Consider the following 16,600-nt stretch of genomic DNA (forward strand, 5'->3'; position numbering starts at 1 on the left):
CACACATCTGAGGAGTCTGTGGGGAGAGAATCGGCACCTAAAAGAAGAGGCAACTGAATGCGGTGAAAAGAGTAGACGTTCTTTAGGTTCTTGCCCTGCTCACCAAAGCCTGGGGCGTGCTTGTGGGAAACACATCGAGAGCTGTGCGAGGGCCTCCACCTCTACGAAGCCACAACACAGTACTTAATCCTCTGCTATAATTTTTTTTCACACAAAAAAAGTTCATCCAAGTGAAAAGAAAAAAGAGCCCGGCCAGGTGTGGCTCAGCGGTTGAGCATCGACCTAGGATGATCAGGGTTCGATTCCCGGTCAGGGCACAGGCCCAGGCTGCGGGCTCCATCCCCCGTCGGGGGTGTGCAGGAGGCGGCCGATCAGTGACTCTCATCATTGATGTTTCTCTCTCTCTCCCTCTCCCTTCCTCTCTCTGAAATCAATAAAGATATATTTTAAAAAGAAAAAGAAAAAGAAAGATGGTAACTGTCTGCTTCCTCGGAAGGTTTCTCACTAGCGTGCTCATCCTGGGGGTGACTGCTACGGAAGAGCGCACAGCGTAAGGAGCTCGCCTGCTCCCAGGGCCAGCCCCTCTCCGGGAGCGCCAGTCGCCCACAGCCCACGGAGCACCCGCACCTGCGACAGCGGGAGGGGAGCCGGAGCCTGCGCTGCGGAGCCTCACCAGGCAGCAGGCCGGCGCCCTCCGAAGGGAGGCCTCTGTTAGACACTGGTCGCAGGTGCCCCGCAGCTGGCACTCAGCCTTCCAGAACTCTCTGAGTGCAGCGGCAGAAGGGAGCGAACCGTCCCGCGAGCAGCTTGCCCTGCGCGCCCGGGATGCCCTTGCTCCCCACGGGGCCCTTCCGATGCAGCTCCGTACGGCGTATCGGCCTCAGCATCTAGCATTTCTTTCAAAGAGTAACTTATTTTTTTCGCACTGTTAGATAAAACCGGTGCGTTTAACTGATTTGATGAACTGCAGTTCCTCACTTTATACCCTCCCAGGGGAAAAGCCTCTTTGAAAGAAACCTTGGCTGAGGCGGCCTAAAGTAGAGGCCTCGCTTGTGTTCTCATGCACACCCTGGTCAAGAGCCGCCTTTTTTAGGAACACAAAATATTGCTACTTTGGCGAAAATCTGAGGTTTTTCATTAGAGTAAAATCATGTCTGACATTTCCTGAAGCTTGAATGCAAACAAAAGTGATTAATAGCATTCATAAATATGCAAATAAATTCAAACCACAGTATTAAAAAGGCCCATTACACCTGAAACAAAACAGCAAAACCAGAATTTTTTAATTGCCAAGATTTTATGTAGCAGTTCTGTTTGTTCAGAAACGTAATAAGATAGAAATAGTACATTGGCAGAAGTGGAATTAAAGAGCATAAAATATTGTTTTACAACCGGAAGACAACAGGATCCCTTTCAAGAGCCTCATAGAAAGCTTTTAAGTTTCAATGCCCCTTTCTCATAACTAATAGGATTAACATGTGGCTTTTCTATGATAAAAAATAATCACGGTACCTGAATATTACATACATTCCACTGCAGATGACAAAACACTCTTGTAAACATATACTTTCCTAATTATTTAACCAATTTTTTCAGCTCATTCAATGCTTTGCCTAGCTTTCAAACATATAAAAAGCAAACAATTATATATACTTATAGAGATTTTTTAGTAAGCAATTATCCAAATACATAGTTACTCATTAAATGAACACAGTAAGTGTTTAGTCTGTAGAGCTAGTTTGAAATCATGACTCTTGATTAAATATAAATGCCAACACCTCTCTTATGAGACTTTCAACTTCAAAAATGGCCTTAAAAAACTAGTCTGGGGGGTGAATCACCATTATATTCAGCAGCTTAACCAAAACAAAGAGTTTAAATTCAAAGACTAAATTCAGAATTTGAAACAAGTAATTTTGTTCATTATATTTAAAAATTGGTTCTTTGTTCAAATTTTCAAACGTAAACAATATTGACAATATGTATACATGTGTGACATCCAATAAAAATGGCACTAGAGGGAAATTATCGATTAACCTAATGGATGAATGTCACTGCCAGATTCCTGCCTGCAGGTTAAATGTGGGGTTGCTAGGTTTTTGGAGTCCCTAGATTTTGGTGACTCTTTGGGACCTTTTGTGTTTTCCTTGTACTGTCGATATTTCAGACAAGCCCTAAAGAACTTGAGTGGACACATAACAAAATAAAGCTCCCAGCTGGATGGTAAAATTATGAATTCTAATACATCAGTACAGCAAATCTGATTCCTTTACTGGGCAAGAGCTACATTCTGAACTATCCAACTCCAATTAAAGTAAACTCTATGGCAAACAATTCATTTTCTCATTAGACAATCAATGTTACCTTCACTAGGCAATTCCCACTTAGCCTTTGGCCACAGCTGTTTTCTGTAAAACAAAGTTCTACATCAGCAGAGCATGCAAAAGGGTATGATTTCCCTTAGCAGGTGGATAAGGAAATCTACAATAGGGACGCAGGCTGAAGAGAACAGGAACTTTTAAGAGTCTCTTCTAATTAATTCACTGAGCTCAGTGATCCAGTGAAAGGAAATGGGAAAAGATGCATCTGTAAAGTTAAAGGTAAAAAAATCGGCAATGTTCCCCTGACCCTTCATTCTTGTTTCAAGAGCAGAAAGGGGTGAGAGATAACAAAATAGAACTTTTCCCTTAGAAAACTCTTCACCGTGCTGACTAATGCTCTTCAGTAAGTGAGAGCATTTCATTCCTTTGGGTGTGCAAATTAAACTGGACAGTCTGCAAAAACATGCTTATCACCAGTAAACCAATCAGCACAGCACAACAGAACAAGAAACAATGAATTGATCTATAATGCAAATAAAAGCGTCTTAATGAAATCTATCATTTTTATTAAAAAGTTTTCCATTTTCTTATTTTAACCCTCACTCAAGGATATGTATTTATTGATTTGAGAGCGAGAGAGAGAGAGATCAGTGTGAGAGAGAAACATTGATAGGTTGCTCCCAGCACACACCCCGACTCGGGATTGAACCCGCAACCTAGGTATGTGCTCAGACTAGGAATCGAACCCACAACCTTTTGATGCACAGGGTGGCCTTCCACCAACTGAGCCACCCAGCCAGGGCAAAGCCTTCCATTTTACACATCATCATTATTCAATAAATCATATTTACAGTGGTATCGATAAATGCCTTCACAATCTCGAGTCAAAGCCCCTCCTTCCCCTTCCTGCGTTCAGTCATCTTTCTTGTCTGAGGGACTGTCGTCGTGACTTTCAGGGCTGACTTTGTTACTTGCCACGAAGGGAGCTGCGGGGCCTTCCTCTGGCAGTGAAAACACATGGCCCGTCTGGAGGTCTAAGTACGTTGTAAATATCCTCGCATATTCCGGATGCCTTAGGGCAAAACTTTTAAATTCCTCTGGAGGAAGGGATGAAACAAAATCCAATAAGTTGAGGTGAATCTTCTTTTGGCAGGACATGGATTAACATATGACTTTAATAACATAATTATTGTCAAATCCTATTACTCAACCCTCATAAATCTGTACAACTACTTTGGAAGACAGTTTTTCCCTGATCTGGTCAAGGTGAAGATATGGGTGTTCTATGACCCTTTAATTTTATCCCAAAATGTATGTAACCTAGAGAAATTGGTGCCTATTGTGTCCTGGGAGACACGGATGAAAATGTCCACGGCAACATTATTCATGATAGGCAAAAAATGGAAACAGCTCAGATGTTTGTCAACAGTAGAAGTGGCTAAATAAATTGTGACATATTTGGGGAACATAATGCAATATGGCAATGAAAGTGAATGGACAGCTGTGTTGCCACAATGCGGGTGAATCTTAAAGCCACAGAGTTGAATGAAAAAAGCCAGATACACCCATCAGTGGATGAGTGGATGAAAAAGCTGTGGGACATTCACACCATGGGATACTACGCAGCTGTAAAGAAGGAGCTTGTACCCTTTGGGACAGTATGGAAGGACCTGGAGAGTATTATGCTAAGCGAAAAAAGCCAGGCAGAGAAAGGCAAACATCAATCACATGATCTCACTTATATGTAGAATCTAAAGAACTTAATAAACTGAAGAACAAAATAGATTCAGTGACGTGGAAGCACGGATCAGACTGACGAATGTCAGAGGGAAGGTGGGTGGGGAGAGATTAACCAAAGAATTTATATGCACATATGCACAACCCAAGGACACAGACAAGAGTGTGGTGAAGGCCTGGGGGGGGGGGGGGGGGGAGAGGAAGGCGTCAATGGGGAAAAAAGGGGGCATATGCAACATTTTGAAAAACAACAACAAAATGAAAAAAGCTAGATACAAATGAACACCTATTGCACGAGTCTATCATATAAATTCCAAAAAGTCAGGCAAAACGGAAATACCCTGTTTAAAGATGTGTCCTTTTGTGGTGAAGTGCTAAAGTAAAGCACGATGCAGACTCCTTTCTGAGTCAGGTCAGGAGAGAAGAAGGGTTGCAGCTGGGAAGGGCACCCAGGGGTCCCTAGGGGTCTTGAAAGGCTCTATTTCTTGACCTGAGCGGTAGTTACACAAATGTTCACTTTATAAAAAACTTCAATGTGCTCCATGTTGATGTTGTATTCAGTTTTCTGTATTTCTGGGTGTGTTATTTTTGTAATTAAGAAGTTTTAAAAATTCTATTACCCAGGAACTTTCCATTACTGTTTTTTCAAACTATGTTAACCCTTCACTCTGGTATGGAAATATTACAGTCTAGAAAAGCTGAGCCCCGACTTATGATCCGTAAAAAAACAAATAGAGTGTACAATAGATAATAGTCCTACACAAGCCCCTCTGAGCAGCTGAGCTCTTTTTATCTCAGGTGTCTTAGATGTAGGAGCTGAGGTAGAGGTGTAGAAGGCTTACCAAGTTAACCATCAGCGTTTGAACCGCAAGCCTCCAATAACCTGGACTTTCTAAAATATGATGCTACCCTCAATTCTGAAATTTTTCTACCCTTTTCTATTTGGACGGAGTAAAGTTTATGAGGCTTATACAGCAAAGGGAACCTGGTCTTTGAATCAGCTTGCTGTGTGGGTCTCTAAAAAAAGGATTTCAACCCAATGTCCTATTTCTATCCATTTATTTTCTTTTAAATCCTGTGATAACCAAGGGCCTACTTCACAGCACGTCAGACGACCTAACAACTCTTAAAGATAAAACAGGTCTTAGCGACTAGGAAATCGCCAGATGGAGCCTGAACCATTCTTTGCAACTGCAACGTTATTTTGCAGTCATATACCACTTTATAATTCAAATTAGGTAAGCTACGGATTGTAATTTCTTAACATCCAAAATAAAGGTTCATCTGCATGAATCTGTTTCAATGACGGAGACACAGAGAGTTTAGGTGACTTCTAAGGTAAATGAGAGTGGGGTTGATCTACTGAAACCAAGAGCTTTAATTTCAAGACTTATGCTCTGTTCAAAAGATCAAGGTCTCTGTCCTCTTTGGGGATGTCAGTGGAATTAAAGGGCAATTCATTTGTAGAAGAAGTGCTGTGAACTAATTTTAAGTGGAATTTGGGCATTAATATGGCTAATGGAAAACCAAGAACGAAAACAATTTAAATGATCACAGTTAAACAATTTAAAAGGTCATATTCATGATACATTTCAATACCTGTTCTTTTATGAAATAATACTTAAATATCCCCAACATTCCTGCAAAAAAAGAATGTGGGCTGGTACACCATCAGGAAAAGGGAGATATTCTGTGTATTCTGAGAAAAATAAGGTTGAACTCCCCCAAACAACACCCATTTCCCTAAAAAATTATTAAAATCAACAGGCAAAATTATTACTACCTACAAATAATTTTTAGTATTAGCTTCCATTGAAATAGTTATTCCAAATAATTTTTCAAAAAATGGTAGTTCAGAATAATAAAGATTCCTAATTATAAAAGAAAAATGGTCAGAGAATGAGTATGCATGGGGTTCATAACTTGTAAGTTTTACCTTGGTACATACTTCCCCCTTCCCCTCCCCTCCCCTCCCCTCCCCTCCCCTCCCCTCCCCTCCCCTCCCCTCCCCTCCCCTCCCCTCCCCTCCCCTTCCTCCTTCCCTTCCTCCCCCTCTTTCCATCTTTATTTGTTTTCTTAAATTAACTTAATAGACTAAGTGCCCTAGGCACTTAATTACCTAAAATAGAATAAAGGGCAGCCAAAATGACAGTAATTAAAAACGGAGTAAGAGAAGTTATGTGATCTAATTGCCCCATCCCACAAAAGTTAAGCTGAAACTCTCGGAACACACTTAAGAGATCTCCTCTTCCAGCCTAAGGGAAAAGACTGGGGGACATACGCCGGCCTGACATCTGTGACAGGTCAAGGCTAAGGCGGGGAAACAGTCACCTAGGACTCTGCTGTGGAGTGTTTCTCAATGACCGCACTGTGAAATAGATGGAAACTGAGGCACCATCCTTCTGCCCTACGGCACTTGTTCTGATGTGAGGCCTCGAGCCGTTGGGAGAAAGGTTAGTCACCGATGGACCGACCTGCCATTTGGCCATAAGGTCTTCCTCCCCACAGTCCCTCCGTCCCGGGGGTGCCATCAACACGACATGAGACAGTGAGCATGCAAGCTTACCGCCGCTGCTGACAGTAAGCCTCAGTGAGGGTTTAGCTACTGCTACTATGGTCGGTGCCTCAGCCCACACCTCCGTACCGCGGTTACCGCCGTGGGCTGGCTCGCTCAGTGCTGCTTGGCCACGCTGACAGCGGATCCGAGAGATGCGAGAGGCACTCAGGGGTGCAGGCCGACGGTGCGGGCTCTAAAGCCACGCAGCACTGGTTCTGGAATCCTGGTTCTGAAACTCTCTAGCTGGATGACCTTATGTAAGTTACTTAAATTCTCTGCATCTCCGTAAAATAAGAATAATAAAGAGGACTGATTAGATAGGCTTGTTGTAAGGAATGAGTGAATATATAGAAAATGTTTGAGCGAGTACTTAGCATATAGTAAGTCCTCACTAATTAGCTGCTACCATTACACCACTACAACCATTATTACTATCATCATCCTCATTTCTATTGTTAATATACGTAGTGGAGGGCAACCACACTCTTGGATAAGCGTCAATCCGTAGTCTGGATGCACTCCTTGTAAACTGAGTCAGGAGCCAAACTGCCTACTCACCATAGGACACAGAATCCCCGTGGGCTATTTCCTTGAAGAGGCCAGAAACATCAAGGTCAGGCACTCCGAGGGAAGCCTGCAGAATGGTGGAGAACTCTTCCTCTGTGATGTAGCCGTCCTCATCAACATCAAAGAGCTGCGGGGACAGGGGGCAGAAGGGAAGAGCTCCCTCAGAGCAGCACGCGTGCGGAATAATCTCGGGAAATAAACTCTTGAGTAATTCAAACACTCATTGCGCCCGGGCCGGGGATATGTTCCTGGAGAAAGGATGGCGTCTGCAGCCCTAGCAATGCTTCTAGATGAGTGGTGGAAAGAGACAGAATTAAAATAGGGGCTACCACAGTGCAAAGGACAAAAAGACACGGGAGTCTTGTGGAGGCAAAAAAAGGACTCTTAGTGAAGAGGTCAGGGAAGGCTGGACAGAGGAGGTGGCAGGTGAGCTGGGTCTTAGGTCCTAAAGAGAGAGTCCCGGAATATACCAGAACTGGTGGGTAATTGCCTGGAGCTCAAGTCAGGAGACTACAGGACATGCAGGAATCAGATCATGATGGAAATGTAATGCCTCACCCGACCCTGTAGGACTATGATGGTTGGGAATGTGGTGTGATCACAAGTGAACTGACGAGCTCTTTGAGGCCAAGTGTGGAGGAGGCCTTGGGGGCAGGAGGGTAATAAAACTAGAGACAGGAAAACCAATTAAAGGTCTGGGGTGGAAAAACAGGAAGGACACAGGAAGGGGAGAATTTATAAGGAAGCAAAGACAAGACTTGCATATCAATTAGAGGTCAGTAGTGATAGAATGGAAGGATTTTTTAAGTCAAGCAGCAGAACAGAACAACTGATGGATAATTAATATCCCATTTTCAAAATCTTCTCCTGGGCATTAAAAATTTTTAACGATATAAAAACTAACTCCGTGCAGGCACTGATCATAAGTATTCAAATCCCTTTATATGTATTGACCCATTTAACCCTTACAAGAGGCTTAGGTATGGTGGGTGTCATTATTAGCTCCATCTTACAGATGAGAAAGCTGAGGCACAAGGAAATCAGGTAACTTTCCCAAGATCACACAACTCGTAAGTGTTAGAGCTGGGATCCACATCCAGGCAGGTAATATCTACACATCCTGCTGTTAAAGTCTCCACTTCTGACCAAATACATGAACAAAACCAGGAAGAAAACCCAGGCCTTAGGTAAGGTGCGATGATCGTAAAATAAATAAGCAAGTATAGAACAGTGTTGTAATTGCCCATTAGTGTGGGAGGAGAAAAATATACTGTGAAGTTGTAATTTGCTGCCCCAGCTGACAAAGTGCTGACTTCTAGTCTATTGTCTACCACTCAGCACCGGCCCTGCTGGGGGCTAAGGTAAGTTGGAGAGTGAAAAGTGAATTAGCATGTTTTCCCTAATGTTTTCCCTACCTGTAGCCCAGGGTTCTTTATGGACCTGAGAGTTCAAATGGTAACTGCCAGGGTGCAGCCCCATTGCCCTCCTAAAGCTCTATGCTTTCTTCCAAGGTCTTCCATCCTAAACAATTCTCACCCACTCATCCAACAGTCTAAATTGTTGCCTCATTTGGTCTTTGGTGGCTCTCACTTCCATATGTGTCCACACTGGGGACTTTCACTTCTCCATCTGTCCTTCGTCCCACTACCCCAGATGGCTCCCGTCACTAAAACACGCAATTTCCCTCAATCACTCATCGCTCTCAATAGTCTCCTTGCTACGAAGTTCCCAGACCTAACGTAAATCTCAGACTCTGGTAGGAAGTTTAACGCCCAAGTTTCCTTTGGGGGAGTGATATTTCCCCATTGTGTAGAACACTGTGGAACACTTAATTAATCAAAAACATCCTGTCTTGCCCAAGACATGGCCCAAGACCACTTGGACCCTCCCTGGAATGGGAGCGATGAACAGAGTTGGGCTTTGCTTGTTTTCACTGAAGTGCCCAGGGAAGAGTGCAGAGACGTTTCTGGAGCCCAGTCCCTGTCCTCACAACTGACCCCTGGGCCAGAGTCCATGCCTATTGCTACAACTGAAGAACTCTGACCAATACTCTACCTGTAAAGGTCACTGTGATGAAGAAATGAGACCAAAGATGGGACGTTAGCTGTGAAGTGCTACCCTAATAAAAGAATGTGAATGGATCATACATATACATACATATATATACACATATCAATATAAAGTATGCCAAAATATTTTCTAACACATCCAAGGTTAAAAAATAACCAATATAAAGCATGACCCTTGCCTTACTGAAAAGGGGTCTAATTATAGTTTTAGGTCCTTCTTTCCTCACCCTGTCCCCCAAACTAAGGTCTGGGCTAGACAAAATCTCAAGACTCCTTTATAAACAGTAATTACTGTGACTGAGGGCTACATTCTTTATCAGGTCTTTCATTGGTAAAACCAAAGTACACATTTGCCCAACTAAACTTATAATTACGCATACATTCCTAAAACAGAAACAGAAATATCTGGATCGGAATAAGTTAGCTATGGGTATAATTTTAGGGTTTATGATGAATAAGTCCGTAAAAGCCGAAAGTTTTAAACTTGGAAGAAGTTCTGGCCCTTGCCTTCTGACCATCTGCTAAGCATCAACTACGTAGGTTCTCTGCAGGCCTCACAGTTAACTCAATCTAAACCAATCTGACATAAAAAGTAAACTTGGGGACTCCTCGGTCAAGGATAGAAGACGTGAACATTCCTGAGGCTACCCTGGTGGTCTTGAAGCTGTGAGAGGGCTCTGGAAGAGTCTTTCTAGATAATAGAGGGGGGGGAACATGTTGTGGTTCCAGGGGAACTGTTTTCTCAGCTGTCACCAGGAAGAAGTGAGAGGAGACAGGAACAGAGGAGGTCCTCCAGCTGTCATCGTGAACAGAAGCAAGGAGACCACCACGTGGTCGAATGATAAGATCAACAGCCACAGCTTGGTAAGACAGGAGGGAGATGGAGTTTTTGCTTTACTTGAGCGCAGACCTTACAAGATTAGGATTCTGAGGGGAGCATCCTATTTAAATACTAATTAGATGAAGCCCCCTTAAACTCAGAAGAACCGAAAACACACTTCGGGAATGCACTCTTCCCTCTGTTTTTGCATATGGAAGTGATCAATGACGTTGGGGTCCTCATCATTCAAACCTCCATCAGGCTCTGCTGGGGACTGGGGCCACGGTCTGAATCACCTGTCCCTCAACTCTGCAGTGAAGATATATATCATACTGCAGGAAGACACAGAGGGAGGACAGGGGGACATTCCTGATGGAGTTCACCGGCACCACCACAACAAAGCAAACGCCATCAGGAAAATACCTCTAAACCGATCTCGGACACACACAGCGAGATTCGAGGACAGATCCAAATGTTCTATGTGAGAAATTAGGGTGACTAGGGACAGGTGGTGCTTATTTATGAACCCCACTTTGGGGCTTGGAAATAGGGAGGCAGAAAAGAGATAACTTTTTAAGCTAATTTGTGAAATCACCTGCTGTTTGGTTCTGATGCCAAGACCTGGACTGCTTCCAAAGACCTTTTTTGCTTAAACTGATGCTTGTGTTTCTTTTCTTCTTGGTAGCAATTGTCTTAATTGCATTAGCCTCGTGTACCTGTCACAGCAGATCTATAAACTCATGTAACAGATTCACTGATTTTCAAATAATACACTTAGAGTCAACACCTGTTTCCGAGGCAGAGCAAGATGCTTTCAGTGGGGCTGACAGTACCTTAAATGCCACCTGGATGATCTCCTCGGTGTTGGCGGGGTTGCACAAGACAGCCAGGCCGATCACGTACTCCCGGAAGTCAATGCTGCCATCGTGGTTCTGCGAAAGGATGGGGGACATCAGTGAGCAGGGCCACCGGCTGACGCCTGACGCGCCACTAACCGCAGCCCACAGGTGAGGCTCGGCTCGGCTCTGCCACGCAGCTCAACATCACCGCGAGCTGGGCCTATTTGGAAAAAAGTTTGCAATGAGGCGGAACAGCAGGCAGGTGGCCCACCCATTCCCAGTTCACGAGGAAGAAAACGGTATTCCTGCTTAGCAGTAAATACACACATTTTATCACTGAGGCTCATTTACAGAGGCTCTGTGGCACCCGGGGTGGTTCCTGAGCTCAGCCTTGATGGGAGCCCCTCTGGGGAGGACTTTCATCCCAGGGGGGGCTGACTCATTCCCTCCACCACTGACAGTGGCCCTGCCATGATGGCCAACACCAGCAGGTCACTAAAGGGTCACTAAGCAACCCTCTACCTGTAGAAAATGGAAGGGAGGGGAAAAGGGCAATTGAGGCACCAATGACAGTGATGTTCTTTCTTCCCTCCAGGCTGAATCTGCAATAAACCAGCAGCAAGGGCGCAAATCCGAGCCCCTCCAGTGGCCCCTTGGTGGTACCAGGCCCCAGAAGATCCCGCACGGTTAAGTCTCTGGAAACTAAACCTAACCAGTGTGACCCTAGGATCTATACACCCCAGGAGGTATTTCATGATGGCAACGTTAAGAGAAGGGGTTGGGAATTCTAACCCCAGCTGAGTGGATGCAGCGTTTTCCTAAACATCAATGACTCCCCTAGACAGGACCCGTGAGAGGGTGGAACGGGCAGAAAGGAGAGAGAGAGCGAGGCAGGGAGGGAGGGAAGACGGAAGGAGGAGATGGAGAGAACGACAAAGAAGGACAGGAGGGGAGCAGAAAGGTAAAATGAGATGGGAGAGGGGGAAAAAGGGGGAGAGAGGACCCAAGGGAACCATAAGCAGCACTAGGACTACAATCCCAGGTGTCAGAATCACTGTGGCAGCAAAATTGCCAAGCGATGAGTTCCCAGATAAACAATGAACTAGTAGCAACAAAGCTCGGGCAGACTTGATGGACTAACAAATGTTTGGCATCAGTAAGAGTGTAATCTCCACATAAAACAGAACCGACTCTGCAGCAGCCAGCAGAAAACGGCTCCAAGTCTTTGAAGACACTCTACAGACTCAAAGGAGTGTCGTTACTCAAACACAGTTGACTCTTATCCAGGAGAGTCGGGGAAGAGGTATTCTGTTTACCTGAATATTCATTAAGAGTATATTTCTCCTCAATGTACTTAATCGTATTACCAATTTTCTAGAAATGAAATTGTTTTATCCGCGTGGCATTACAGGAAAACATTGGAAATGAGTAATTCTAAGAGCATGTTAAGATCAACAGGTACATCCAAACATATTTCTAAGGTCCCACTATGGATGAGCTGTGCAATCTACTGATGAGATTTCTGACCGAGGCTGCTATGTAAATCAACTTGTAAAAACGCATGCACTATTACTCAAAAACCATTTTAAAAGTGGCCTTTAAAATAATATACAAACATTGACTACTTTTGGAGATTTGCTGTTCTTAGGTGCAGAGCACACAGTACTTTTTGCTGCTATAGGTTGTAGAAATCAGTGGATTAAAATTAGATAAAGGTGTTTTTCAAAATCATATGGGGTATTTTGAAATTTAAAAATTAGAAGGTGCATTTTCACATATTTCTATCAATGTATGTTATTTTCACCTTACTATACTGATTGCATTGTTTAATGTTAGAAATTTTAAAATAATGGGATGGAGTTACAGGAATCAAAGGCCTTCATCTTAGGCTATAGGCATTCTCCCATGTAGAAATGGCAATTTTTTTTTTTTTTTAAAAGGCATCAGGAAAATACTCCCTTTCACATTGAAAATGTGCCTTTAAAAACATCAACTATTGCATGAAAACGAAGAAATTTAATTATTCATTCTACACCAAAGATTTGGTTACTCAGACAAATCCAGAGTTTGGACTAACGTTGTAGCATCTGCCCTAGAGACTGAGGTTATTTGCACAAATTTTATACAACATTTGGTCATAAGATGTGCTTGTATAAATACAAAGTTTTTTGATCTCTGAAGAGAAGAGAAAGAAGAAAAACGTAGGTAACTTCGTAAGAGCAGGGAATCCCTTCGTTCAATGATCGAGAGAAATACTTTATCACCCACGTGTGAGATAATTGTCTTAACTTTCATAAAACATTTAAAATGAAAGGGGGGAACGTACGCTACGTTGCCCTCTCCACAGCCATGGCGGGGGAGGTTACGCTATAACAGTGCTCTGAGCTCCTACAAGGCGTCCTGGCAGCTTTCCCCACCCGGGCTGTGTCCCTACGCCCGTGCCTGGCGCATGAGTAAGCTTTCTCAGATAGAGATCCTGATGCTAACTGTGGTTGCTGGCAGCTGCCTCAGGCCTGTCCACCCACACCTGGTCTGAGCAGCGCACCCGGCCAGGCTTAAATGACAAGCCTGCTGAGGAAGGTGGGTGGGACCTGTGTGCCTGGCCCAGTGCAGAATTATATGCATGCGGTTTCACAGATACTATGTGACGGAGATGATGGTGAAAGCAGAGGCCGATGCCACCCTCTCCCAATACACCGTGGATTGCCCACAGGCAGCTGAGGGCTGGCCACAGGCCAGTTACATCATCTCCACAGTTACAACTTTCCTCTAAATGAATCAAAAGAGGAAGGAAGACTTTCTCTTCCAACTCAGGAGGATCCTCCCAGGTAGCCTGGGCGAGGAAAAATGCACTGAAAACCAGCGAAGCGGGAGGGGTAACCAAGTGGCGGTCAGGCAGGAGAACCGAGCACCTGCAGCCTCGGCCTCTCCGAGTCTCTGGGCTGGACTCTGGATTCTGCTCGCCCCGCTATCACCGCCAGAATCGGGATGATAAAGCCACACCAAGGGCCATGCACGAGAAGGGCACAACCACCCTAGCTTTGGGGTGTCAGTTTCTCGGGGTGCCCTTCTCTGGGCGCTGGCAATACTGACCACTGCTGGGCCTCAGTTTGGGCTGAGGCATTTGCAAACTACTATGTGACAGCCTTTCTTTAAAGCCATGGCTGTCAATCTGGGCTGCTCTTTAGAATTACCGGGAAGCTTTAAAGATGCTCATCTCTGGGCCCCACCTCTGAAGAGTCTTAGTTAACTCATTTGGAGGGGGGCTCAGGTATCAGCGTCCCTCAAGAGCCCCCCCGTGAGCGTAAGTTCCGACCAGGGCTGGGAGCCTGCACTGAAGAGCCGGTAGGATTGACATTTACATAGCTCTATATTGCTTTATATATATCATCGAACTGATTACGATTTATGTAAGTTGTTTTTTTTTTAGTCACTGTTTAATTTTTCCTGCCTGGTTTCCAGAGAGGAACAACAACAACAAAAATATTCCTTGTTCCAGGGCAGGGCAAGACATGACAAGAGCTGGCTGGGAGCTTGGCACGCCTGATCCGCATGAAGTGCATGCCAGAGGGATCACGCTGGTCCCCGTGGCAGCCAGACGTTCTGGACTATGGTACACCCTTCCATTCCTCAAAGCCCTTGACCCTCTTTACACATGTATTGGAACAAAACAAAATTGCTACATGCTTTTTCTACGACTAAAGCATTCTAGAATTTCAGATAGCTGCTCCACCATTAAAAAAACCAAACAAACAATACTACCCTTAATATAAAACTGCGTCATTCCACATTCCTGAACCTATTTCTATACAGTTAAACAGGTTTCCAGGAAAACATTTTACACTTATTTACTTATTTACTTATTTATTGATTGATTGATTATATAATGCAAATACCAGATGGAACATTAAGAGGAAAAACAGATTCTGAACTTCCCTCCTCCCCACCTTTTAAAAGGGAAAATTATATCTCCTAAGGGCTTTCTTGATTTATCCCTCCCTCCCCCTCCAAATTTCATTGTTAACAACAACAGATTCCCTGCTCCTTGGAATTCGTTCAGAAAACGAGCAATAGCCTATTCACACTCACTGTCAGAGCTCCACCCTGTACCCCATCGCGGCTGTAAGTCCAGAGAAATCGGGCATCACAGAGGGCTAATGCACAAACCACTCACAACACCTCTCACGGCAAATCTGTTTTAATTAAGCGGTAAAAGCAGCGCAAGTCCAGGCACATGCGGGGTTGCGGGAGGGTCGCCGGGGAAGGGCCGCTGCGAGACGGGGCGGGAGCAGCGGCCTCGAGGACAGCGCGGCTCCCGTCCCCCGGGAGGGTCCAGCTCAGGAATACATGGTCAGCTCCAGCCATTCCTGGATAGACACCCGGATCAGGCCATCTGCATCTCTGTCCAGGGACTTGAAGGCACGGAACATGGCATCCAGGCGGACCAGGCAGCTGATGAAGCTGTTGAAATCCACGCAGCCGTCGTCGTCGGCGTAGCGGCGGACGATCATCTGGTGCAGCGGCTCGCTGAGCTGGAAGCCTGCGGCCTGCAGGGCGCTCTGCAGCTGCGAGGCCCTCAGGAAGCCCGAGCGGTCGCGGTCCCACTGCTTGTACACGCACTGCCACTTCTTCAGGTTGACCCACAGGTACTTAAACTCCTCGAAGCCCAGCTTCCCGTTCGTGTCACTGTCCATCACAGACACGATACTGCGGCAGGTGTCGAGGCTGAAGCCGTCGGTCTTCAGGTCCTTGTGCTTAGCCAGGACCTTGTTGAGGATGTTCATCAGGTCAGTGGCGCCCACCTCCATGTCCGGTCCCGCCAGCTGTGCGAACTGCTGCCGAAGCCTCCTGACCTCCTCGCTTTCGCTGGCCTCCACGGTGGTGAAATGCTGCTGGGTGGGGGGCGGCTCTGGGGTGTACTGAGCCGCTGCAGCCTCGCTGATGAGGCTCACAATTCCTCCAACTATCCCTCCAACATTTCCCTGTCCTCCTCTCCGACCGCCTCCTCCAAGAAGGCCTCCAAGGGCTTCCCCAAGACCCCGATCTGCTCCTTCCAAAAACGCCTTTGCGAGAAACATGTTTTCAGCTGACCAAGCTGCAGAAGCCTTGCAGATAGATGGAGAGAGCTGAAATGGAGTCTGTGGCGCTCACATGTGGAAGAACTGGCTTTTCTGTACCTGCCTGCCCTGCACCACGCCCCACGGTGTGATGTCTCACCTCCCACTCAAACGGCCTAAATGCCGTTAGGTCCTAGCACCTGCCGTTTTTTAGGGGGCCTCAATAAAACCTGGGGCTCTTCTAATAAATATTCCTCATATGCCTAATAAATATTCATAAACGATAGTATGTAGGGCAACTTAGAAGCAGTAATACTTGGGAATGAATATGTAAACGATCCATTTCTGTATGTCACTGATGTCAGTGGTGCCCGCCCTCGGCACCTGAAAGGTGACGCGCGTTTTCCTAATGTAAAGTGACTGACCCAAGGAAAGCAAGACACTCTTCTCTAAGGAATGTTCACGTGGAGGGGAGAACCGAAGGGTTCTCGGGCAGTGGAAGCCTGTTTACCTAACCCCCTCTGTTCAGCAAAGATTTCCAAAATCCAACATTCTGCAGGAAAAGCTGGAAGGGGGATTTTTAAATGCAGAGATTCCGAGTCAGTAGTCTGCTGTGGGGCTCACGATCTACAC

At 45.3% G+C, this 16,600-nt stretch overlaps 2 protein-coding genes across 2 annotated transcripts in view; both read right to left on the reverse strand.

Moving 5' to 3' along the window:
• Positions 1-1,252: 1,252 nt before the first annotated feature.
• The window catches only part of LPCAT2 (lysophosphatidylcholine acyltransferase 2), a 56,539-nt gene continuing 41,191 nt past the window's right edge, over positions 1,253-16,600 (reverse strand). Inside the window, exons 12-14 of the mRNA XM_081119814.1 lie at positions 10,905-11,003; positions 7,174-7,309; positions 1,253-3,418 (exon numbers count right to left, since the gene is read on the reverse strand). Coding sequence (XP_080975940.1) covers positions 3,234-3,418; positions 7,174-7,309; positions 10,905-11,003 — 420 coding nt within the window. The 3' untranslated portion in view covers positions 1,253-3,233. The remainder of the gene's footprint in view (positions 3,419-7,173; positions 7,310-10,904; positions 11,004-16,600) is intronic.
• CAPNS2 (calpain small subunit 2) lies at positions 15,162-16,068 on the reverse strand. The gene has a single exon (XM_081119815.1). The coding sequence runs from the start codon at positions 15,986-15,988 to the stop codon at positions 15,248-15,250; it is 741 nt and encodes a 246-aa protein (XP_080975941.1). The 5' UTR covers positions 15,989-16,068; the 3' UTR covers positions 15,162-15,247.

The sequence above is a fragment of the Miniopterus schreibersii genome (genome assembly GCF_964146895.1).
Source record: "Miniopterus schreibersii genome assembly, chromosome: 18".
Taxonomy (NCBI): domain Eukaryota; kingdom Metazoa; phylum Chordata; class Mammalia; order Chiroptera; family Miniopteridae; genus Miniopterus; species Miniopterus schreibersii.

Excerpts from the sequence above, each read along its gene's own strand:
- CAPNS2 (XM_081119815.1), bottom strand. The coding sequence starts at position 15,988 with ATGTTTCTCGCAAAGGCGTTTTTGGAAGGAGCAGATCGGGGTCTTGGG.